Source organism: Podarcis raffonei, chromosome 17 (assembly GCF_027172205.1).
Source record: "Podarcis raffonei isolate rPodRaf1 chromosome 17, rPodRaf1.pri, whole genome shotgun sequence".
Classification (NCBI taxonomy): domain Eukaryota; kingdom Metazoa; phylum Chordata; class Lepidosauria; order Squamata; family Lacertidae; genus Podarcis; species Podarcis raffonei.
The window spans coordinates 21,411,313-21,438,175 of NC_070618.1; the positions used below are offsets into that span (position 1 = coordinate 21,411,313).

The 26,863-nt window shown below is 39.8% G+C and overlaps 1 protein-coding gene across 2 annotated transcripts in view; it reads right to left on the reverse strand.

Moving 5' to 3' along the window:
* The window catches only part of KDM4C (lysine demethylase 4C), a 190,452-nt gene that overhangs the window by 124,804 nt on the left and 38,785 nt on the right, over positions 1–26,863 (reverse strand). For both annotated transcript variants that reach the window (XM_053372018.1, XM_053372015.1), the window contains 2 exons: positions 26,593–26,696; positions 19,392–19,529 (listed from right to left, as the gene is read on the reverse strand). In XM_053372018.1, the coding sequence (XP_053227993.1) occupies positions 19,392–19,529; positions 26,593–26,696 (242 nt within the window). The remainder of the gene's footprint in view (positions 1–19,391; positions 19,530–26,592; positions 26,697–26,863) is intronic.

Genomic DNA, 26,863 nt, shown 5'->3' on the forward strand with positions numbered 1-26,863 from the left:
CTATACATTTAACATGATCTGCTAATCCAGGCCTTCGTTCATGAGCATCTGCAAGTTAAATTGAACTGCACAGAAAGAATCAGAACATGCTAGGAACAAAACTGACATTTTAGCAGTTTGCAGGAAATGAATGAATGAATGAATGAATGAATGAAAATACTGAAATATTTAAACTCATTTTATTGGCTTTATTTTGAGTATGGGATAAAGGAAATGACTGTGATAAGCTAAGAGAAGAGCTGGAATCTGAATATTGGATTTTCAAATAAACACAGATGTTAAGAATCCATTGCCAACCATGCTTTGGTATAGCCTCTGGACAAATGCCAATTCAATCAGCTTTCACTCTAAAGAGACTGAACAAACCCTTTGTGAAATATAAAATTCTGTCTAAACTTGAATATCGCAGATAAGAACACTGATAATTATCTTTGTCCCACCAGACTGAAAAAACAGAATAGGCAAAATGACACTTTAAAAAACAGTCAGTTTAAAATAGTGAAAATAACCTTTCAAACTACACCCCTGCCCAATTAAATATTGTGCTTTGAAATATTGCAGACAAATTTTCAAATGACTAGTTTTTCCAATTAAAGGCTGTGGGCTGAATCCAAAGACCCCTGTGGGGAAGAAACCCAATCCCCCACAAACATACAGCATTACCCCGTGCCACATAATGAGCCTCTGAAGGACCACCCCCCCTGCCATTTTTAGAAGAGGCTTTTCAGGAGTATGGGGACTCCAAGAGGAAGAGGACCCGTAACAACCCCAGAGTGCACAGCCCACTGGGATCTGAGCTGTTTCCTTTTCACTATGCTTTTTATGGGATAAACACAGCAACAACAAAAATTGTACAGCAACTTCTAACTGAAAATGGACAAACTGTACACGGTTTGTAACACACTTCCACAATCAATCTGAAATGAATTTTAAACTATAACTAAAGTCAGAAGAGCTACTTTTCTGCGTACCCAGAAAGATGGCATTCTCCTTCAACAACAATACATGGATGTTATTATTTCCTTCACCAACAGAAAATCTATTTTTTAATGATTCAGGCAGACTTAAATACTGCACATCCCATATACTATTTGGTGGAAATGCAATAGCTGACAGCAGCTATATAAAAGTGGCATCCAGCGTTAATCATAATCATAGGTAAGTATTTCTCGCCTCACTTTCTAGAGCCATTTCCAGGTCATCTAAAACAAGGAACAAAGGGGAAGGATGAAACCACTTTGTATGCCACATAGGCTCTCCGGTAAAATGTATAAAGGATCTATGTTACAGTAAAAACAGATATCTTGTCACCCTGCACAATTTGCAAGAATTTATAGAAGCACTCCTATCTGACAACCAGACACCTCTTCCCTACCTCAATGGCATATAGAAAGAAAGAACTAGAGATGGAGTTTGACCAGGAGAAAATGAAATTCTGCTGGTAAGTTTGCATGAACGTGTGAAACTGCATATTGCTGTCATTTCTGATTAATTCCAATAGCTAACCAAGTTCCACACTGTGTCCAATTGCTGTATTTCTTCTATCTTATATTCCTCCTTGGATCCAAACATAAATGGACCTTCATTTGAGATTTTTTTTAAATGGGCAAAAGAAATCCTGCTCTATTTTGTAGATAACAAAACTAAATATAACCACGAGCATCTTTAGAAATAAGAACCACCACCCCAAGGAGATTCCAATGTTTTTTCAACAAAGGAATGGCAAGCATGGGGAGCCACTTCACTCGTACCCCTCTGGATGTTTTTCTGCTCAAAATGCACCCCCCAACTTTTCTGCCCCATGTGGGGACTGGAAAATATTGATAAGGCATGGGGAAGTCCAACTCCCTTGCAGCCCCAGCCTGCATGGCCAATGGTTGGGAATGATGGGCATTGTAGTCCAGGAGCATCTGGCAACCCACACATTCCCCAGGCCTGATATAAATGCTCATGTTTTGTCCCCCATGGGACAAAAAGCAGCTTGAAGGGTTAATTCTGAAAGGGAAACGGATGGGAGAGAAAAGGTTAATCATCTCCCTCCTCCAAGCCAGTCCTCAAATACTGATTTTGGTCTCCCATGCTGGCTTTTCATTAAAACAAAACAAACATGTTGAGAGGATTTTTAAACTGCCTGTAATTGAACGTATTTCACCACAAACTAATGATGCAGACTAACCCTGGGACAGCACTGCACAGTTAACTTGGGCAGGAAATCGAAATAATCTCTTCCAAAACTCAAAATTTTGCAAAAGAAAAAGCATGTAAGTAGAAAGAAGGAAGAAAAGATTGACAATGGCTTGCAATGCAAGTAACTAAATAAGCATAGGCCAATTCTGCAGACTGACTATGCCAATTCTGAAGCATGAGTCTCTCTCTATAGTGTGTGTGTGTGTGTGTGTGTGTGTGTGTGTGTGTGTGTGTTAACACTACAATCCCAGAGGAGTTAACTACAGCATAACAAATACTCCAACAGCATCTGACTGTATGATTAACATAAAAATATTGTAAAATACATGGAAGAGTTTGTTGCAACTTTCAGCAAATAAATTGTGATAAAGTTCTTTATTTATAGCATTAAAATCTGGACTGGTCACCAGTTTCTCACTGAACTTAAGGCACCACTCCTACAGATAACAACTTCATAAAGCTTCATTGTGCTATTAAGGAGTAGTAATTGTGTTCACCTGAATGCTCACTGCTTTTTCATCATCAGGTTTGTACACAATATTCTGTTCTTATTTTTACGCAACATCCTTATAGCACAAGGTGCGCCCAATATTAGAGAAAACAAATTAAAGTGATTGCCTGCAAATGCATGAAGTTCTATTGCCCTCTGCTGATGAATGGGTAAAACTGGATATGAAAGCAGAGCATAGACACTAACAGACATGTTCTGAATATCTCTCCTTATATATGGCATTGTAAGAAAATTCAAGTATCATAATTCTAGTGATATCCAAGTGTCAGCTCTGTTTTATCACAAAATACAATACTACAAAGGAGATATGAATAAAGAGTAAATATGCAATTTTAGATTTTTCTGCTCTGTGGGTTAGAAAATATACTGATCAAATTTAATTCTAAACCAAAATGTAGCTGCTCTGCAGAAGCCTCCTTTGACATAACAAAAAACTGTTGAGCTATTACAGCAGGATTTCCCCCTTTAAGCTTTATTTTCACACACCCCTAAAGGGGTGGGGGGGATCAGCTGAAAGATATGAGATAGCAAAATATGATATTTAAATTGTGGGCTTGGGAAAGATTTAGGACAGGTTAGGAAGATATTCAGTAAATTGCACAATTTATTACAATGCAGAACACAACTTTAGCAGCTCGCGCGCTCTCTCTCTCTCTCTCTCTCTCACACACACACACACACACACACACACGAGAATCTCCAGCCTTATTTTGATTGTATATCAGACTGTAACCTACATAGCCCTTATGTTTAAATAATATTCAGCCCCTTTTTCGTATGGGGTTTTTCTGCTCATTTACAGTTTTGTATAATAAATGCAAACTTGGTTCTCATTTACAGTGGTACCTCGGGTTACATACACTTCAGGTTACAGACGCTTCAGGTTACAGACTCCGCTAACCCAGAAATAGTACCTTGGGTTAAGAACTTTGCTTCAGGATGAGAACAGAAATCGTGCTCCGGCAGCACGGCAGCAGCAGGAGGCCCCATTAGCTAAAGTGGTGCTTCAGGTTAAGAACAGTTTCAGGTTAAGAACGGACCTCCGGAACGAATTAAGTACTGAACCCGAGGTACCACTGTATAAGACATAAGTACCACTGTATGACATAAGCTACATGTCATCTTTCATAGATACTATGTTTTCCCAAGACTCAAATGTTTGTTTTTCGATTGGGACAAACCCACTTTTCTTCTGATAGTGTATCAATTGTTATTACTGTGAGAGATATTGTTATCAAGTATTGCTACTATTGCTGCTACTAACTTACAATAACTCCCACTATAACAAGTGCCATTTCAAACACAGTACATAAAAGCTCTTTGAATCCTTTGTGATCTCCACTGTAAAGTACCCAGCACATTAGTGCTTGGCTAGGAACTTATTTTGAGGATTTAAACATCAGAAAGTGAATTCCTTCTCCCACTCATCACATGAAACAATGTCTTGCCTGGAGAAGGTAGGCTTGCTGCACCTACAGCAGGCACGTCCAAAGTCCGGCCCGGGGGCCTGATTCTAAAACAAGGTCAACAACTTAAATCTCAAACAAAGCTCAACAACTTAAATCCTAAAAAAAGGTCAACAACTTTGGTCGGCCCTCATGCATGTTCACATCATCAGGTCTGGCCCTCTTTGAAAAAAGTTTGGACACCCCTGACCTACAGCAACAGCTTTTAGTGATCAAGATTGTAAAGCAAGTGGTTATTGCTTTGTCACTTTTATAGGAATTTCCCTTATAATAAAGAAGAGGAAATGTTTAAGCACAAGAAAAGATTATAGCTAAGTATTATTACTTGTCAGGTAAGAGGACCCCCATAAATACACGTTTTGTCCACATAAGCATTCCTGACCTCCCTCATGTGGGCATTCATAATGTGTGAACTGGAAATCAAGGATGCAAACAGCAGCACTCCAATGATTGTATGTTTTGTTCCAATGGTAAGATGCTGAGACAGGCTATAAGGGTGGATGTCAGGGAACTGATGTTGTCTAGCAGCAGAAAGCAGGTTCTGTGATCTTCGGAGAACTCTCAAGAGAGCTCTGATGTACAAAACAGTTATATCCATAATGACTGGAGTAAAAGGTAAAGGGGACCACTGACCATTAGGTCCAGTCGTGACCGACTCTGGGGTTGCGGAGCTCATCTCGCTTTATTGGCCGAGGGAGCTGGCGTACAGCTTCCGGGTCATGTGGCCAGCATGACTAAGCCGCTTCTGGCGAACCAGAGCAGCGCACGGAAAAGCCGTTTACCTTCCTGCTGGAGCGGTACCTATTTATCTACTTCCACTTTGATATGCTTTCGAACTGTTAGGTTGGCAGAAGCAGGGACTGAGCAACGGGCGCTCACCCCGTCGCGGGGATTCGAACCGCCGACCTTCTGATCGGCAAGTCCTAGGCTCTGTGGTTTAACCCACAGCGCCACCCACGTCCCTAATGACTAGAGTACAGATCTTTGAATTAGTGGCGCTGGTCTGCTAACTATTCAACATCATGAACACCACCACATGAATTAGAAGAGGCTAAGCCATAGCTTGAAGCATCACCTCTGATGTCACTTGGAGGGTTTCCCAGAGCACTCTCTGTATTTGCAGTCAGGAGCATTCAGAGGAGGGGGAGACCTGGGCAGTTGGCAAGGTGGCAGAGCTTTCAAAATCTGTTTCCTTGCATACGTATTATAAGTTTCCACTTTCAGGCAGGCATGAAGACCTCTGTCTGAGAGTGCTTAGTAGAATGTAGAGTCCCTGGGGTAAATTCCTGCTGTTCTGTATCTGTTTTAGTCCCACTTCCAGAACCACTAATTGAGCTTTCCTTGGATTGAGATATAAAAGATGCTTACTTTTTTTCATTAAATGTTGGGGTTCTGAAATACATTGTCTTGCTTGCAGAATTATTATTATTATTATTATTATTATTATTATTATTATTATTATTACTTCTTTAAGGAGCCTTTATATATTGTAGGGCTGGAGAATTGCCAGCCTGTGGGCCAGTCTTGCCAGTACTGAGACAGATGGGGGAAGAGCATATTTTAGCACAATTAGTATGTTATGTTCATTGCACTAGGTCACAGAAATAAAAGACAGGTCAAATATTTGTAGTCCTGCTTCCTTCAGTATCCACCACCCACCCACATTATTAAAAACTCAGTTTTAAAAATCTGATTAAAATACGCAAACAGTATTTGGCAGATAATCTACAAGGCAATCTGTATTATGTGGAATATAATCCAGAAGGAATAAGTATACTGGAGGGGGGAGCCCACAGATGTAATAATCATGTGCTTAACTGAGACCAAACATTTATGTTGGTGAAGAAATAAAATAAGACTATTTTGCCAAAAATAGTGTGTTTCTAAGAGACAAATTTGAACAGTGAGCATTGTCACATAGCGGCAGTGAATATAAATGAAGAGTGACAATTAAATATTGCAATGATTAATTCTATTCTTAGGTCTCTTAGCACATACCGGAGATGCAATTAAATAATTTAATAATTTAAAATCCACCTTTGTCTATTTTATCTAGTACAGGATGAAGTAACTGCGCAGATTTAAATGCATTTTTCAACATTATCCCCCTTGCCCCCCCAAATGGTCTACAGATTATATTTCCAAGGAAATTTCACATCATAACAGTTATCACCATTCTAGCCACAAGCTGTTCAAAGTGGGGATGGGGAACCTTCAGCCCTCTAGACATGCAGTTAACATCAGCGCCAGCCGGCAAGGCCAATGTTCAGAGGTGGTTGGAGCTGGAGTTCAGCAACAAGCTTAAAAGTAAGCCCCACTTAAAACAGTGAAACTTACTTAGGAGTAAATATGCATATGTTTGCACTATAAAATGCTATACCTGTTTACGTAGGTCCATAGGTCTGGTTAAGTACATTTATCTAGGGATAGAGGTCCCAGAGAAAGGTTGCAACAAACCACGGTCTGGATACGGAGAGACATGGCCAATGGAATCCTTTCTTTCTTTTCCCTTTAAGTGTCAGAACTTCATCAGCCACATCACAAACTACTTCTGCCTCTCAGTTTCAACTGACCAATCTCATCATGCAGCATGATGGAGGCTGGTAATTGAGAAATAACTCTGAAGGGTCCTTGGAAATACAGCGGTACCTCGGGTTAAGTACTTAATTCATTCCGGAGGTCCGTTCTTAACCTGAAACAGTTCTTAACCTGAAGCACCACTTTAGCTAATAGGGCCTCCTGCTGCTGCCGTGCCGCCGGAGCCCGATTTCTGTTCTCATCCTGAAGCAAAGTTCTTAACCTGAAGCACTATTTCTGGGTTAGCGGAGTCTGTAACCTGAAGCGTATGTAACCCAAAGCGTATGTAACCTGAGGTACCACTGTATGTAACTAGTTGTATGTATCTTTGAATCCAGGCCCATGAAAATTAAGTGCACAAGGGTGTATCAAAGCGGCAGTGTACCCACCGTATAAACTCAGTACACAGAAAGCAAAACTGATGTTAAAAGTCTGCTTTGTACCATGAAAAGTTCATTAGTGCAGTTACAGAAACGGCACACAAGACCAAGAAAAAGCTCAACAAAAGTACAAGCCTGAACAAGAGGATTCACACAAAGCACAGGAGAGTTGAAAGAGAGTTCGACATTGATGAAGACAGGTTGAAAACGTAAGTCCAGTGGTGGTGGTGATGCAAAAAAGGATTGAGGAGTAATTTGCCTTCATCTACAAAGTGGAGCCTAAGTTCCCAACCTGTGGTCATTGATATATTATTATTATTATTATTATTATTATTATTATTATTATTATTATTATTATTAAATTTGTATACCGCCCTATATTGTGTAGATTTCAAAGGAGTTCACAAGACAAAATCACAGTATAAAAAATACAAAATACATAAGAAAAACAACCCAATAATCCACAGAGAATGCAGGTTCTCCAAGTCTAATAAAAGAAGATTATGGGTATTCACATTTTAAATGTCACACATTCTAAATTCTGAGAATCACACTTTCACATTCCAAGAAAAGAGTTGCAAACTATGAATACAAACATGTCTATGGCTCCATCTGGCGAGTCTATAATAATTCCAAGCTTGTTTGTCTGTCTGGAAATTAAGCTAAATGGCAGACTGAACAAAATATGCACTTAAAATTACAGTATATTACAGGAGAGGGAGAAATGATAAATCCCAAATGTGTATATTTCTGCAAGAGATTCTGTTTATATTCTTGCTTAATAATAATAATGGAAATAGAAGGCTACCAAACCACATTTTGGATACTGTACAAAAAATATAGTTCTCAAAGGCAAATAGTAATGGCTCCCTACCACGTTAGTGAGTTAGAGAGCTATTGTAATTTCAGTATGATTACTTAACATTTAGCATTACAAGAGATCCAAATTTGTAAGAATGCTTCAAATCACAAAAGATATGAAAATATGTTACCTTTTTATTTATTTTTTTATTTTATTGAGACCAGATTGAGAAGTAGCACTCTAGCTTTCTTCTAAAAGTATCAGTTACAAGTCCTTCCAGCTGAAAATTGTGCAGATTTGGCTCTTTACTGCAACATATGGTTGTAGTGTTGTGGTATCTTTCTTTGCAGAACTCAACTATTACAGGATATATTGACAGATAAGAAACAACTGTTTGGATTTCTCCCTTTCAGCAATCTGGCCAAACGAAATTGCTGAATGCACTGAACTGACTTCTCTCTTTTCTATTCTTAATGTCCCTCTTCGTGTTGGCATTAAGGATGAATGGATGTTAGGGATTAGGGGAAATATGTAAAGCCATCCATCTGCCTATTCTGCTGTGAGCACCGTTTTAAAAAAAACCCTTTTGCAGTTACAAGCTGTTTCTGCCAGAAAGTTGCACGTGAAGGTAGAAGCATTACTACTTCTCCCCAAAGGGTTTTTTAAAAGTACATCTGGTGTGAGGATATTCATGTTATCATACGTAAAACTGGCTTGTCTTTGACCAAATTGCTACCATGTGATTTGCAGCTATATGTTTGCAGGCAGCATTTAAGTATACGACACACAGAATGAAAGTTTTCTTTCGCATTATACTAGTGTCATATTCCATCTGCCACTTTACACGTCATACTTGATAAAAAGTATAGGCACAAACATTACAGGATTTGACCTGCTTTCAATAGGCGCTTATCACCAGGAGCACATTTATGCAGGGTTATTGTTGATGAATTAGCAGCCACCTCATCCCTTCCTGCCTGGCAGCCCCACTCCTAATGATTATTACAATCATGCATGGTGTTTAATTTTCATTAAACAGACGAGTGAAGTCTCTGGTGATAAGTGACAAACAAGATCCTGAAGGATTGGCACTATGAAAATTTCCACTAGAGACAAACATCATTTTTTCTTGAGGGGATAGAATTAAAAATATTCATTGTGCTACATAAAATAAAAATGCAAGGGGGAACTTTAAAATTATTATCAGCCAAACCTTTGTTTGTATTTATAAATACACACATGCCACATATTCTTGTTCATTATTAGAATTAAGAAAAACATAGTCATGTGGCAAGGTGAACACAACACCCAATGACAACCTTAGGCAATAATGCTTTCTTTGTTTTAATTTCAAGAAAAATATAAACATGAACATCGTCATTATCAGTACAATAGCTTCCCCCCCCTTTCCCTCTCTCCCCAAACTGAAGACCAATGCATCAAATTTTCCCATAAATCTATATGCATAGTTGGTGGGTGCTAGTCATTAGGACAATCACTCTGATATTTTGCAAAGGGGTGAATATTTCAACAAAAAATTCCATATTGGATATGTCATTCAGGGTGCATTACTCTCTTAAGTTAGTTTATCTGAAAAAGTGATTGTCCGTACATTCTGTTTACATTGTGCGAAGTGTAGGTAATCAAGTCCTTTCCAATTTTTTTGCTATAAGTAATTGTGCCACAACCCAAAGTGATAAGTTCCTTGTGTAATAATTTGGGTATCTCTAAAGATTGTTAATAAACCTAGGCATGGATTACGCTGTACATCCTGGTTTGTGATTTTGCTTATTTCTTTAAATGCCCTTTCCCCAAATGGCTACACTAATTCTCATGTCCACCACATATGAAAAGTCATGTCAAGTATCTTGCACCCTCTCCAACATGCTGAACAGGATGCTTTATCTATATAGCTGAGTTTTACAGGTGTCATATATTAACTTAAAATAATTTTCTTTTAGTGGATACATGCTAGTTGATGTTGATTTTAGAGTTTTTTGTCCATAGGTTCTTACAATCTGCTTCCTCATTTTTTATGCCTAGGTCCTTTTCCCAATTTTGTTTAATAGCTGAGCATTGTCCAATGGCAAGATCAGTGAGTATTTTACATAAAATAGATAATTTTTGTTGGATGTTCAGTCATGTTCATAATCAACCTTTCTAGTGGTGTCAGTAGTCTAATCGCTTGAGATTTAACTGTTGGATTTTAGATAAAATGTATCACCAGATAAATTAATAGCCAGTTCACCCCACATCCCTCCATTCTTCCCATGACTTGCCCTGCTGTGAGAGAAATGTCATTTTCATATCTGTACAAACCTTTTTCTTTCTATTCCATATTAATCAGTTTTCCATCTGGTGTGCAAAAGGAAGAGTGCAACATGAAGGCAATCAGCGGTGGTTATAGGTGGTGTTAATTTCAATATCCAGGACCACCAGATCTTTAATTCTGCTTTTGCAAATGCATTTGTTATCATATCTAAGAGATGGAAGTATAACTATTCCTGTTCTGCAGCTGTGCAACCGACTGGCTCTTACAGAGTTTTCATTAATTGCTCAGAGGAAAGAAGTGAATGAATAGAGTTTTCTTTGTAGTGCAACCGTATGTGGTCATTCACAAGGGTGTAAAAGTGGTAACTATGCAATACTGGGAATCTATGAAGGCCAAACCTAACTGTTGATTCAAAACACAAACAAGCAAGCTCTGTACTTGTGATTAGCACCAGTCTTACGCATATTTTTTCATTACCAAAGCAGATAATTTATCTAGGCTACCCTGGAAGAGAGCACATAAGCAGATTTGCTGGGAGTGATCATGAAAAAGCAATGAAGGATGATAGACCTCTCTTATGGGTTGCAACCATGTAGATGGCATAGACATGCACATAGGATTTTCTGTCTGTATGCTAATAAGCAGATTGTGGCATGCACATTGAGGACTGGCCATGAGGGAAAGGGGAGAAATATGCTGATTTCTGCCTGCACAGGGAAGGGTCGTGTCCCATGCAATCATAAAGCACGTTTTCAGTGTTCAACGCACTTGACATACATTATTTAGAGAGAGCTTTCACAAACAGGCAGCATTAGAGATTTGAATTCCAAAGGCATAATATCAGACCAGATGCAATCACTACGGAAGCCAAGAAAAATTTAGAAATCTATACCATTTCAAAGATTTATTACAAAGGTATTTTTAACTCACGTTGCCTATATATTTATCATAACTATAGTTAGAACTGCAGCAAGACAACCAAATAACTGGAATGCACAAATGACAAAAGACATCAGTGCTGCAGTATTTTTTCCCTATCACTTTCCCTAATATGCTCTAATGTACAACACCCAGAAGACATTAGATTGGCTCTTGTAGACTTTCAACAGTAAGGTTTTAGGAATGTAGCTTATTTCAGGTATGTATCTGTTTAATTGAGCATCAAAGGTTAGAATGCTATTGTGTATCAAATAAAACTTATATTTAATTAAACCATTTATTGCTATAAAAATCAGCAGCAGCTTGAACATTTGTTGCTGCTAGTATCACTCCTTTTAGTCTGCCAAATTTTCAGGCACAGCTATACGTTTTACCTATTCAAATGTTAATGTAGATGGTACTACAAATACCATCTTTTCTTTGGATAACACAGGCAAGATGTGTTCCTTTTAAAACCTCAAGACAACATATTCTTTTTAAAGTCGGAGAAATTAGCATAGCAAATAATTTCCTTCCCTTTAGAGATAGTCCTAGGTGCTTGAGGCTGCAGTAGCAACAGAAAATATCTTCACAAATGTCTCCAAACAGTCAAGCTGAAAATCTAAGCCAAAGTTTCATTTAACAGTCTGTCAGTTTTTTGATGTGAAGCTAATGAATGCAGTGGCAAACAAATCCATCAAACCTAACATCAAAACAACTGCACTTCATCACACTAAAGGGGGGGAAATGAAATACAACCTGCAGGCCAGCACTTTGATCTAACCTACCCACACAACAAAGGTCTCTAAGCAGCTCCTGCTGCAAAATATGCATGAGTGATTATGGACTACATCTCACAAAAGAAGCTAATCATTTTTAGTTACCGTGATTTCAGAAGAAAAGACTGCCAAACATCTTGCTTTAGGTACTAGTCAGTTCAATATGGGATCATCATGAGAGGGAAGGGTGCGGGGGGGGGGACTTTTGAGGTACCCTCAAAACCTGCTATAATCTATACCAGTGTTTATGGACTTATGGACTCCTCCCTTTGGAATATATAAACATAATCAAAAGACAAGGATATGTGATTTGGGGGAAAAGCACAGGATTTTTAAATTCTCTAGTTTACAATGAAATACAAACACCAACGATGCAGTCTTGTAAACGGGTATCTGCATTTCTACCCAACTGCAATATGTGATTAATTATGTGCACATAACTGCAACACATATGAATTGTCTCCTTTTAGATACGTTAAAATGATCGTAACAGATGTGACATATATTGTTCTCTGTTTCGGTCCTTTCTATTAAAGGTCACCACCTTTTGGTTCACTCAGTTCATCGGTATATCTTGTATAGTCTATAGATTTACGGCTAGAGACCAGAGCAAGTATTCCTCACACAGTGCAGAGACATAGGGGCAACCCAGCCAGATGGGCGGGGTATAAATAATAAAATTACTATTACAGTGGTACCTCGGGTTACATACGCTTCAGGTTACATACGCTTCAAGTTACACACTCCGCTAACCCAGAAATAGTGCTTCAGGTTAAGAAGAGAAATCGTGCTCCGGCGGCGCGGAGGCAGCAGGAGGCCCCATTAGCTAAAGTGGTGCTTCAGATTAAGATGAGTTTCAGGTTAAGTACAGACCTCCGGAACGAATTAAGTACTTAACCCGAGGTACCACTGTATTTGCATTAATGTTAAGACTGGACCAGCACCACATTATCACCATGCAGCTTTATCTGTAAGCTGTAAGCCTTCTGGCGGTTCCCTCACTGGAAGAAGTAAGGTTACAGGGAACCAGGCAGAGGGCCTTCTCGGTAGTGGCACCTGCCCTGTGGAACGCCCTCCCATCAGATATCAAGGAAATAAGCAACTATCCTACTTTTAAAAGACATCTGAAGGCAGCCCTGTTTAGGGTAGTTTTTAATGTTTATTGCTGTATTGTGTTTTTAATATTTGATTGGGAGACACCCAGAGCGGCTGGGGAAACCCAGCCAGATGGGTGGGATATAAATAATACATTTTTTATTTTTATTATTATTATTATTACTACTACTACTATTACTACGTGCCTTGCTCTACACCTAAAAAAATTTGAACATCCATTTCTTTCTGTGGTTTTTAATTTCTCATCCTTTTTCATGCTGCTTGCCAATGGCTAAGACAGGAAATGGACTCACAAGAACTGGAAGAGATGATGCTATCCCCAATTTTGTCACAATTCCTGTATTCGGGCACTAGGTGGCAGTGTTAACCATTCTGAAGGACAGGCACCCATGGAAAACTGATGCCTCAAAAAGTGAAAGCAAAGCTCCTGCTGTGCACATGGCTCTCTCTTCCCTGCTTTGATGCCCAGGTTATTTTGGACACTGAACTGTTCAGTGGGCACTGTTGTACATCTTCTGCTGGTGTGTTGTGCAGTAAAAAAACAAATGAAAGTAATTTAGGTTTGCCTCTTTTTCCAGGACACGCCCTATTTTTCAGGGGTTAAATTTCTATCAGGGTGGATTTTTCAAATCTGCCAAGATGTCTTTGGCTATACAGTACTTTCTGGATGAGACAAAAGACATAACTGGTGGGTGAAGACTTGCTTTCCTCTTCTCCTGCCCCCCACCCCCAGCAATGTATCACAGCTTTGATAGCCTACATATAGTGGGGGTATTTAAAATGAGAGTCGTCGTACCATCCTCTTTTTTTGCTTTACAAAATATGGCCACCCTAATGACTAATTCCAAGTATATTCTGATGCTTGCATAAGAGCTTGTGCAATATTCTACCTATTATAGTGAATTCTTGCAGAAGCTTTTGTGGAACAGTGCTATTTTTCCTTTTGTTCCCGGTTCTTTGGGTCATTTTACTGTACAAAGACAAAAAGCCACCCTGTTACAAAGGACAATTTCGATATTAGGAAGTACCATACAACAACAACAACTTATCAGTTGTGCATCCCAATTTTTATTTTATTTGCCTTTCTTAAAATATGTAATGAAATCGAGATGGGGGTTATTACTTTGTGGGGGTTTTGTTCTTGTTTTTATTAGGTCATTTGTGTTCTTGTCTTGTATTTTTATATTGTGCACCGCTCTGAAATCTACAGATGAAGGGCAGTATACAAATGTAATAAATTACTGTTGTTGTTGCTGCTGCTGCTGTTATTTTAGAACACCTTGCTAAAAAGTCCTAAATATACTATGGGATTATTGTGGTATCAAAAATTAAAAATATTACACTTCTTCTTGAAAAGGAAAATCAGGTGCACTGGAAGACTATCATGTGTTCACTGTATGTAATAGTGTAGAAGAATTCAATTGCAAGGTAAGGAGTTTAAATTTTCAACCATCTGATAATTCCGTCTTGAAAATAAGATCTACATGGTGCATCTCTTAGGACAGAATTTGTATTTTTGCTCTAAAGCATATCAGCTCCTCCCTCCACAAATGTTTCTAATGGCTTCAGCCAAAATTGACCAGGAGGAGAAGAGAAATTCTATTATATTTTACTTTATTTATTCCTTCTAGGACTGGCACGGGCTAAGATTTATCTTAATATTTAGCAATTATAAGAAAAATATTGGGGGGGGGGGTCCTGATGTTCTATCACACACTTTCTGACCCCAATTATTGGCATTTGGGAGGAAGACAAATCATGATTCATTATCAAGCTTCTAAGCATATCACCTATTGACCTTTCAATTGCAGTAGGAAATGGATCATTCACTTCTCTAGAAAGGTTTTACATAAATTTCATGAAAGTGTATTCACACAATGCTAAGAATTATATCCTCCTCCTCCTCCTTTTACCCTGCAAATCAACAGCACTTGAGAAATTCCACTTTTTAATTAATTAACTAATAAATAATGAAGACTACAGGAATGGCAACAGTATAGCTTACATTATAAAATCTTTCAGTGACCTTATCTGCAACATTTGAAGCGCCTAATAATCTCGAGTGAAACAGACAAAGTAGTTTAAAGAGTGGGATATACTGGGCAGTGGGCTAAAAAGCCTCATTCTCAGGAAAGAATGATCACAGGGGAAGGGAAGAAGAGCCTAATGACTACCTTACATAAGGCCTAGGGGCAAGAAGGATTATGTATTTGGCGGAAAGGAAGCAGAGAATACAGTTTTGAAGGCTGGGAGCTCTGGGTCAGGAAACTTATGGGGCACAGAATGTAGGAAGCAGCCAATTTGTCCATCTAGCCTGGACTGACAGCAGCTCTCCAGGGTCTCAGGCAAATGTTTTTCCTATCACTTCCCACCTGCGTATTTCCAATTGCAGGTGGCAGGGAATTAATCTGCACGCACTTGTCGCTGAGCTTTGTTCCCTCTCTGGAAAGGCTGTGGGGTTGCTAGGTATAGTTAAACACCATGAAAGGTCTGCCTTATCTTTGACAGTTCACAAAAGGGAGATTCTGCTGGTTGTGGCTTCCCATTCTTGCAGAACTGTGATTTGCTAACCCTAAGGAAGCCTCAGTGGGGCGTACCAGGAGAGGTGGTCCCGTAGGTATGAGGGTCCTAGGCCGTATAGGGCTTTAAAGGTTAAAACCAGCACCTTAAACCCGATCCTGTACTTCACAGGGAGCCAGTGCAGCTAGTATTGCACTGGATGAATGTGATCCCGTGGCAAAGACCCCATAAGGAGTCTCGCTGCGGCATTCTGCACCCGCTGGAGTTTCTGGGTCAGTTTCAAGGGCAGCAATATCGTGATGTTTAGCTGGGGATATATCACAATGTTGAAAACCATATATCGCCCAGACCTAATCAATGTTAGAGTTGAGAAAAGAGCTAGTTCTGACACAGGCAGGTGACTGTGGTAGAAACATACAGATTCTCAAACTATACCACTGACATTCTCAAACTTCTGAGTACAGAAGTTGCTCAGCAATGCTCAGCAGACAGATAAACAAAATATTGTATGAACTTCCAGGCTGAGATTCTACCAAATGGCTCTTCGAAGAGCAGAAACAGATGCTTTGCCAGGGATCTCCCCATGCTCCTTAGCTGCTCATGCTCAACTGCCAAAGGCAAACAGAATCAGGAAGCCAAAAGGTGCCTGAAAGAAAAGCTCCACCAAAGTCACTGAACAGCCCTTTGCCTGTCTCTCAGTTTGCCTGGGAATAAGTCAGTGGGTAACGCCAATTTTGCTGGCATTCTAATGCTTGAATAATTCAGGTGGCCCATGTTAAAATCCAGTTGCTGACCATGGATATATATCAAGCAAACAGATGACAGCTTAAAGTTGTGAATGGGTTTTGCAACACTGAATACCCAGAATGTTTCTTTTTCTACTGATGCAGTAGGGAATCTTGCCCAGGGAGAAACATACAAGCTTACTTTCAGCTTAAAGTAATGCTTTTTAATGGAATCACTTCTAAAGAAATCTTTATTTTCTAAGAACGGGGCGGGGGGTAATCAAAGCAGTATGTAAACATTTATGTTCAGCAGTTTTAATGTCTGCATATAGCTCCTAGTTCAGCACAAATATTGCAGGCTCAGCACAAATTAAAAGAGACCCCAGCAAAACACATAAAGTAATTGTCACTGGTTCATCTGTTTTACCAACATTCACAAAATGCACTCGAGTAAAATGACTCCGAAATGTTGTCCACGGAAAGACACAACTCTAGCCAACCAAGATGGATATAAGCTCCATTAGGTAAATAATAAAATCCACAGAAGTCTGAGAAAATGTCCCATCTGCCCTTCTTTCACATCTTAAAATGTGATCTCATCAGTATGTTTATTGGCCTCTAACATAAAGCTCAGAAACAGAAGCTTTGTAACATGGATTCGTGGTGCAGACTGGAGTAGGATGAGTTAGTGGCACAGGGCAAATGATAGAATCAGCGAGTTGGAAGGGACAACAAGGATCATTTAGTCCAACCTCAGCACTGCCAAATGTGCAACTGCAGGCGGATGGGTGTGAATGGGGGAAAGCAAACAGAAGAGATGCCCACCTTCCAGTTCCACAGCTTTCAAACTGTGTTCTAGGGAACCCTGAGGTTCAGCAATAAAATCTATAATAGTGATTAAGCTTCCTTGAAAGAAAGGTTACATACCACTGCTGCTCTTTCCTGCAATGCAAGGCTCCAGGGAAACAGTGGGGGTTGTCTAGAATTCATTATCTGCTTATGGGAGGCAATGGGTAGCCCCATTGACACCCTGCCTGAAGCAAATAGAATACTTCTAGAATATGGGTGACTGAAATTATCAGATATTTATACAAGTGCCAAAACCTCTTGGTCTCACATAGCAACATGGTTTCGTTCTCTTTCAACATCTTACAAATTTCCTTTTTAAAAAAAAATCTGTTTACAGTGATACCTTGGTTCTCAAATGCCTTGGTACTCAAACACCCTGGTTCCCAAACTCTGAAAACATGGAAGTTAAGTGTTCTGGTTTGCAAACGTTTTTCGGAAGCTGAACATCCGGTGCAGCTGTTGGCTATTGTTTTCGGGGCGCCTGCACCAATCAGAAGCTGCGCCTTGCTTTTTGAACATTTCGTAAGTCAAACTGACTTCCAGAATGGATTAAGTTTGGTGCTTTTAGTTTTGCTATTTATTTTGCATTTTTGTTTTTGAGGCTTTTTCGGTTAATTTGTTTTTGTGACTGTGTCGAACCCAGTTCAGCTACTGATTGATTGATTGATTGTGTGACTGCAGAAATGGATAAAAGCCCCCCATCCAAACAATCAGTGAAGGTAAGAAAAAAACATAATTTTAATTTTTATCATCTACAACACTGTCTTATTTATTTTATAGTACAGTACATTGATTATTGCTTTCATTTTATGGATCAGTGGTCTTGTTAGATAGTAAAATTCATGTTAAATTGCTGTTTTTAAAAGTCTAGAACGGATTAATCCATTTTGCATTATTTTCTATGGGAAAGGGCACCTTGGTTTTGGAACGCTTTGGTTTTGGAACAGACTTCGGAACGGATTAAGTTTGAGAACCAAGGTACCACTGTGCTTTCAAGTGTAATACAGGAAAAAAGAAGTAGTAAACATTTACTTGAAAACAAAGCAAAACAACACATCTAACACTGTCTGGTAGATGACAGCCACACAAAACACTGCACCAGAGCAATAAAAGAGGAATGGCAAATAAGGAATGGAATACTCAAGGATATGCAGTCATCAAAGCTGTGACATGCAATTTCCTTGCACCTCCATATCAGGTCCCACCAGAATGCTAAGTGCAACACCACCCCCACCACCCCAGTCTACTGTGCCACTCTGCTCTGTTCACATATGTAAGGAACAGCCACCACATATGTCAACAGTTGGGTTATTATCACAGCTCTCAGCAGCACATCCCCAATAAGTGTTGCTTTGTTTCATCATTGCATTGTTTTTGGTTTTTCCAAGTAGCAAAACTAGCAATGGGAGGAGAGCAAAGGTAGTTCATAACCTGTTGCTATTGTTGTTTAGAAACATGTTAACGTATCAGCCCCCAATTACTCTAATTCACTGTTAAGGGAATGCTCCTGACAGGCACCATCTGACAAAGTAGATTGAGGGTGTGGAAATATCCAAGATACAGAGTATACCTCTCTGCTCTATGCAGATAACAGGATATTGACATTAATGAAACAGAATAATCATGTAAACAAACTTCCACAATCACACACACACCAAGTAGGAATTGGGTTAAAGATATACAGAGGCCACCAGATTTTATTATGGGGCTGACTGACCAGGACTCAGTAGCGAGACCTCCCATGAGGGATGGAAGTGGTGAAGAAAAGCAGCAATCAAAACCACGTTTAAATCAAACAGGAGTGTAGACTAGGTGCCTGCCAGAGTGCTGGGCAACTAGATAGCAAGTAAGGAAAGGAAAATGTACAGGCCTCAATGCAAGGAATGCAGACCGAACCTCCAACTAGCTTTAAGCTAGTTGCAAGAACTGTAAGCCAAAGCCACTTCTGGGAACAGCACCTATTAAAAGTTTCTGTAAGGAGACTAAATTCCTGCCTCAAGCACTAGGTGGCACTAATCCTACCTGGGTCTAGCAGGCCAGCATGGAATATGTGAGGTTCTCACAACCGGGAAATTTAGTATAACAAAGCATAAAGAAAAGAATGACAAAGAGAAACACCGAAGTACCTGACTATTATTTGTTCACAGTCGGTGGTAATGAAACCATGAATTTTGTGATCATAAAGTCTTCGTAAGAGCGTAACATCCTGGTATTTATAATTGACAAGTCCATTTTTAAAAAACACATTCTAATGGATAGCTTTGGTATTAATAATGTAATCTGACTTACCAACTTGGCTACTTTTCCATAGTCAATCCACCTGATCGTTGCAAAGTTCGTTGACTCGGCACAGTTGAAACCATGATTAAATCCCGCGTGGTATCCATATGGGAAAGTGATCATAAACTCTCCTGCCTCCTGTGTTATCTAAAAGAAAAAGAAAAGACAATGAATAAAAATTGTCCAGGTGCTTCTTCCCCTAGATTTTCCATTTCACCTGTGGTCTTGAATGACCACATCTGCATGGGCCACATGGACTGATTATGTCGACTCAATGTTTCCTTAAAAAAAACAACCCGCCAGCCTCTACCCAAAGGTTTTCACGAGAGCTTTTTGGTTCATAGGAAAGAAATTAGCCATTTTCACTTGTCCCGAAGAAGTACATACTCATACTCTGCATAAATGAATGAAATTGTCACAAATAAGTAACAGTGGGAAATTGGGGGGGGGGGTCAATAGCAGACAGGGTGACCATGTGTCCTACTTTATGGAGATCAGCTCTCTACTTGAGGGTTGTTCAGTCCAATCTCTCATGCTCACCATTCTAAAAAAAGAAACCTCATAGGACAACTGGAAGAAAACATAGAATTCCACAACATTGATGGAAGTTGGTAAAGTTTTCCATCCAATATTTGCTTGGCCCCCTGTACCAAGAAACATCTGGCATTTTTTCCCCTGCCACACCTTGTGTTCTAAAGACTGTCAAGTTTGCCATCAGGCAGTAAGATGTTACTGTTATAGAAAGCCATTAACCATTTGGTTGTTTCCTGAAGAGGACAACTAATAAAAGGCTGTGAGATGTTTTACTGACATCCTTAAAGAAAGCACCATTATACGTATAAATAAAACTAACATGGTGAGAACCGATTAAATAATCTCCCTCCCTGAGCAAGAACCAGGAATCAGGGAGAAAACAGTATTGCAGCAGTGCATAGCGACATAAAAAGTCAGTAAGTACAGGGTGGAACTACATCAGCCATCAAATAAGATGAGCCATGGTGAAATTCACAAAACTAGCACAGAGACGCCAAGTAGCCCCCAAGATTGAGGTGACGTCACACAAGCACATGGCTGGCTCAAGATTGAGGGGGCCTGGCCCCCTTAAGTCAAATATTGAGGGGGCTGATGTACCTTTGGCCCCTGAAAGCTGGTGCTACTGCTTTAGCACACATTTAAGCAGCAGGCAAATTTCTCAACATTTGTCCATTTGTATTCACCTGTCAGTGCAAGCTGGATTTCGAAGGGGCAGAGGAACCAGAGACCAAATTGCAAACACGCGCTGGATTATGGAGAAAGCTGGAGAGTTCCAGAAAGATATCTACTTCTGCTTCATTGACTATGCAGAAGCCTTTGACTGTGTCGACCACAGCAAACTATGGCAAGTTCTTAAAGAAATGGGAGTGCCTGATCACCTCATCTGTCTCCTGAGAAATCTCTACATGGGACAAGAAACTACAGTTAGAACTGAATATGGAACAACTGATTGGTTCAAAATTGGGAAAGGAGTACGACAAGGCTGTATATTGTCTCCCTGCTTATTTAACTTATATGCAGAATTCATCATGCGAAAAGCTGGGCTGGATGAATCCCTAGCAGGAATTAAGATTGCCAGAAGAAATATCAACAACCTCAGATATGCAGATGACACAACCTTGATGGCAGAAAGTGAGGAGGAATTAAAGAACCTTTTATTGAGGGTGAAAGAGGGGAGCGCAAAATATGGTCTGAAGCTCAACATCAAAAAAACGAAGATCATGGCCACTGGTCCCATCACCTCCTGGCAAATAGAAGGGGAAGAAATGGAGGCAGTGAGAGATTTTACTTTCTTGGGCTTCATGATCACTGCAGATGGTGACAGCAGCCACGAAATTAAAAGACGCCTGATTCTTGGGAGAAAAGCAATGACAAACCTAGACAGCATCTTAAAAAGTAGAGACATCACCTTGCCAACAAAGGTCCGTATAGTTAAAGCTCTGGTTTTCCCAGCAGTGATGTATGGAAGTGAGAGCTGGACCATAAAGAAGGCTGATCGCCGAAGAATTGATGCTTTTGAATTATGGTGCTGGAGGAGACTCTTGAAAGTCCCATGGACTGCAAGAAGATCAAACCTATCCATTCTGAAGGATATCAGCCCTGAGTGCTCACTGGAAGGACAGATCCTGAAGCTGAGGCTCCAATACTTTGGCCACCTCATGAGAAGAGAAGACTCCCTGGAAAAGACCCTGATGTTGGGAAAGATTGAGGGCACAAGGAGAAGGGGACAACAGAGGACGAGATAGTTGGACAGTGTTCTCGAAGCTACCAGCATGAGTTTGACCAAACTGCGGGAGGCAGTGGAAGACAGGAGTTCCTGGCGTGCTCTGGTCCATGGGATCACGAAGAGTTGGACACGACTAGATGACTAAACAACAACAACAAATTCATCTGTCATCTCTCATGTGTGTCTGACTTCTCTTTCTCCTTCCATTCCCCTCTCAAGCAACTTTTCCTTATGACTTTTCCATCCTCCCCCTGCCTGAGTTTATCACTTGCTGCACCTCAAGGAGATCTTACTATAGCAAGCCAATTTTGCACTGCATTATGGCTCTCTGATAAGTTTTCTGCCTGGTTTCCTAAAAAAACAACCCAGTAGGTCCTGAGGAACCGTTTCTGAGCTCCAGGCTCAACCAATAAAGCACAATCCATCTGAGCTGTCTAGACAATATTCTTCCAGGACAAATACTTAGGCACTCTTACAGTAAAACTGTCTTAAGAATTAACTTTTGCATATACCAGTATTACCATTGCAAAACATGCTTTTGCCTGAAGGCATCTATTTGAGACCCTACTAATGATATAACTGCCATGCCAGTGGCTGAAATTAGAAACTACAAAAGAATCATTTCACAGCATTGTAGCTCCAAACAAAAGTATGTTATAGTTTCAGAAATGTTTTATTTAATGGAAGACTTAACTTTTCCTAAAGGAGTACAATTTTTGCAGTCAGCAGAAGGGTACAAGGAGTGGAAGTGCAAGATATGGAGAATGTGGAACTTTATGTAATGAATTCTTGCTCACCACTGCATTGAAATTCCTTTTACTTTGATATATATTTTTTGTCACAAGACAATGGAAAGACACAGAAGTTGGAAGAATTAACAGGTGATCACCTAGGCACTCAAACTATGGAGTTTTTCAACAAAGCACATAGCACAGTAAAAAAAGAAAAAGGCTGTAGGACAACTCAGGCACTGCTCCAAATACTAAATACAGGTTCTTGGAGAGACACAATTTCATTGACATAATAGCATTTGTGTTGGAAGGAAGCAAACGCCCCTTGGGGGCAGCTGTCTGAAAGGCCAGGATTCCATAAAATACCCATAAGCTAAACTGATTTAATCTCATGAAGTGTCCAGAGGGGAAAAAAAGATTTAGCAACTTCATTTCAGCAGCTCCTCTTATACTCAGGAATTATTTGTTTTCTCGATATCCAATCCAGATCTGCTTTGCCACAGCTTGAAGCCACTGCTTCTTCCCCCAATTTCTCCATAGTAACTTTTTCTTTAAAACCAAGCAGTTCAGTTTTCATTGCTTTTTCCTGGGTGAGGGCAGGGGTGACATACTGAGCTGGATCAAAAGAGGCCATTACTTAATTGCTTACCTAGAGCTTTCAAGAATTTGGTGTAAATAGACAATGCTGCTTCTAGCAGAGGAACCCAACTCGGTCTACCTGTACCTGCTGGGTAAACTGAAATGGTTAAATGGTCTAAGGCAGCTGATAGCACAAGCTGTTTATGCTGCCTCTAGCCACCATCCTGAAGGTGCATCTGGTAACCAGCTCCCACAGCTTGTGTGGCTGAATCCTCAATAAAATAGGTCCCCTATGTAGCCCAGTCACTTACCTCCTTCAAGTTATGTCCTTTGCCCAATTCCTAAGCACCAACTTTCACATTATACATAACAAAACAACACAGTCACTTCAAAAACAACAACTGCTATATAGATTAGATAAAACTCATGCTCCCCATTTGTTAATCTTGAGATCTGGTGCAATTAAGTCCTAACTCCTTGAACCAGCAACCAACCAAAGTCCTCAGCAAATTCAAAAAGCTTTTATTATAGAAGTGTTAAATTTCTTTACAGAGCTACCATAAACATGCAATAGCATAGTTCATATTAAAATGTATGTACGGAGGAACTTACGATCTTCAAACAAAAACATCTTGGAGGTTCCAGGCCACAGAGAGGTTAGGCTGGCCTCAACCAGAGCCAGGGCTTTTTCGGCTGTGGCTCCGATCTGGTGGAACACTCTGCCACAAGAGACTTGACATCTTTCCGCAGGGCCTACAAGACAGAGCTGTTCCACCAAGCCTTTGGCCAGGGCACAGCCTGACTCCCTCCTTTGGCAATCTTCACAGAACTCTAGCCCAATGGTTGCCATCAATTTGATTTGAATTAATTTTATAATTAAATGATTTTAGAATGTTGTATTATTTTATTGTTGTTACTTTTCGTTAGCTCCTGAGAGACTGGAGAGGCAAAAAAAAAAAAAAAAAACCAAGATCAGCAAGTTTCTGAACTTGCAGATTATGTACACAAGATGCGAGATTTGTGAATGTTTAGATATAATCAGAGGGGAAGTACTATAATTCTAGGGTTGTACTCTATGCGATGCATTTGTGTGCCCACACAAAAATATGGGCACAAGGCAATTAAATAGCCTATTACGCTATCTTTTCCATAGACATATGTAATGCTACCTTATAGTTCCATTACGAATTGGTAGCAATTGTGTACTGTATCGAAGCATAAGCACATAAATATGGGAGTATGCACACAGGTGCACATGCTGAGATTGTGATTGGAGTTTTTTTAAGAGTCTGGTGTGAGTGCATATAAGTATGAACATTTTCTGTGCCAGCAATTCCCAAATTTATCTTGTCACTCACCCCCACTGATGACAGTTTAGCAGGTGTGCTATTGCAAGAACCAGCAGTTCAGCTGTCACCTGGTAGGCGTAGGCTGGCTTATCAGTGTTTAGCACGTTTCCAGTTCTATCACTCCAAGCCACAAGAGATCACAGCCTGATTCTCTCTATTCACATTCTCACAGAAGCCTATTAATTAGAACTACAGTAGGGTATAGACTGCTCTCTGGTGGTACAAGGTGACATAATATTTAGCTATCCAAAATGTTTAAATGGAAACTGAAAAGTTCCTAGCCCTAGGATACAGCTGTATGAAGGACAATATACAAATGCCTTAAGCGCATGAAAGTAGAAGCGGAATGAAACTTTGTGTGCTGAAAACCCATTGTCTCCTGCAAAAATGAGTCTGAAGAGGTTAAACAGAAATCCTCCTGCCTACACTACTTGAGAGCCTTGCTGTATTCCCATGCTAGAAGATGCCCTGCTCTGACTTTGTGAAATACAAAATGAAAGCTATAAACTGCAGGATTTTATTCTGTATGTGCAGTAGGGAGAAATTTAGTAGTTGACACATATAATACAAATAAAGCAACTGCCTGTTCCTAAGATGAGATGCCATTACAAAGAATAAAAGGATGTGCACATTTATACTTTAGTCACTTTCCTCGGCTATGTGCATAATGTGCTAGACGTAGCATAACCAAGGATCCTTTCTGACACACTCCCATTTGTCAATTAAAGTCCTTCATGAACTAAATGGGGTGGTTTAAGAATGTCTTTGTCTCCATTTATCCTGAACATTGCTGCCTGTGTACTTCAGCCTGCGGAAGACTCCCACATAACTTATTCACATAGAGGATTCTGTTATTCTGTGAAGCTGTTCTTTCTGCAACTGCTGTCCTTATTTAGAAAGTATATCTGTGCAGTTAGACAGGCATCACTGTTTAACTTGAATCTTTCTAGCTTCCTTCGACTTGAATTAGAAGCCTAGAGTTGAGCAATGAACTTCACTTGAAGAGGATGTTACTCACAGGCTTAGGTCCTCAAGCTATGTGGTTTTTTGAAGGTATCCTACTTTGAGGTCTGACCTGCTCAGGAATATTGCAGATCTGGATTCTATGTTCCAGAAGATGCCACCACATGTCTAATGGGATGATGTGGTGGTTGCAGTCATTGATCACTTAAGAGGCAAACACCTCTCAGCCTGTTCTATGTCGTAAGAAAGCTGGAGCAAGTGGTCCTTTGCTACACACATACTATAGCCTTTAAAATCCAGTGAGAGTTCACCCATACTCCTTTCCATGTCTGAAATGTTCATTGTTCATATTAAGAATGTACTATAATAAGTTTAGAGGCAAGAAAAATATTACACAATCAGAACACCTTCATCCTTTTTAGTTTTTTAACACTACTGAACAACATTGGAACTGTTTTTGTAGACGAGACACAGTCGTCCTCCTACCCTCTCACATCAACCGCCAAGTAGGGAAAACTTAAAGTGGATATTTTAGAAATGTGGGGGAGAGATCTGGAGAAGGCATTAATTCTTTAGAGATTCCAGATCTCTGCATAGCACACAGATACCCCACATAAGGTGGAGTTGAGCAAAATCTGTACCAAGCTAAAATTTCAGCCAACTTGCTGAAAGCTTTCTTGGCGTATCGTGATCCTACTGTGAAAAGGCTGCAGCTTTCTAGCAACTACAACAGCTTATCAAGTGGGCAGCAAAACATCAAGAGAACAGGAACATTTGGCTTAGCTTTTGGAAGCAGCTACATATTTAACCCTCCTCATGACTTTTTTTTTTAAAAAAAATCAAAAGTCATCTCCCTCTTTTCACCTATTTTATATTGAGATGGAATTTGTCTTCTGAGAGCACACTACAGTTTGAATATCCAGCAAGAGCTGAAATCTGGATAGAAAAAGTTTGTGGCAATGGTCTGCTACAGCCAAGGCAACAGTCAAGCAGGCCATTTGGAGAGAATTCTTTGGAGAGAATGCAAGATATAAACGTAAGTAATGAAATGAAATATAAAGTGTGGAATTCTCACTAAACACTCAGAAGCATGTATAGTCATCCATGGAGAAATACAGCGATGAAGGGACACATCCCTTCTTTCTTTCATGCTTCTCTCATCTCACTCAATACTTGTCTGTCATGGTTTCTGCAGTGAGACTTAACTTTCTTGCTTAACTTGTGCACCTTAGCTGAAGTTTATGTCCAAATAAATTACCTATATATAACTATTCCAACTTTGCTTTGATGCAATAGCTTAAAGACCCTAAGGTTTAAAAAAAACTCACTTTGTCAAATGGAATTCCGTATTTTTTCAGTATCGATGGAGAAATTAACGTCATCTTATGGCGCAGGAAAGCATCACATCCTTGAGAGCTGCTTGGGAAGAATCCTAGAAAAGCACAAATAAACAGAGAATTGTACCAATCACAGTGAGAACATTTTAATTACGTGCTGTATTCACCATATATGGTTCAATTCCACTGGCGCCAGGTTCTGTGTTTCCCTGCCCCACCTTCCCTACAGTTAAAAAGGCAGAACAGCAAGTTAGATAATCTG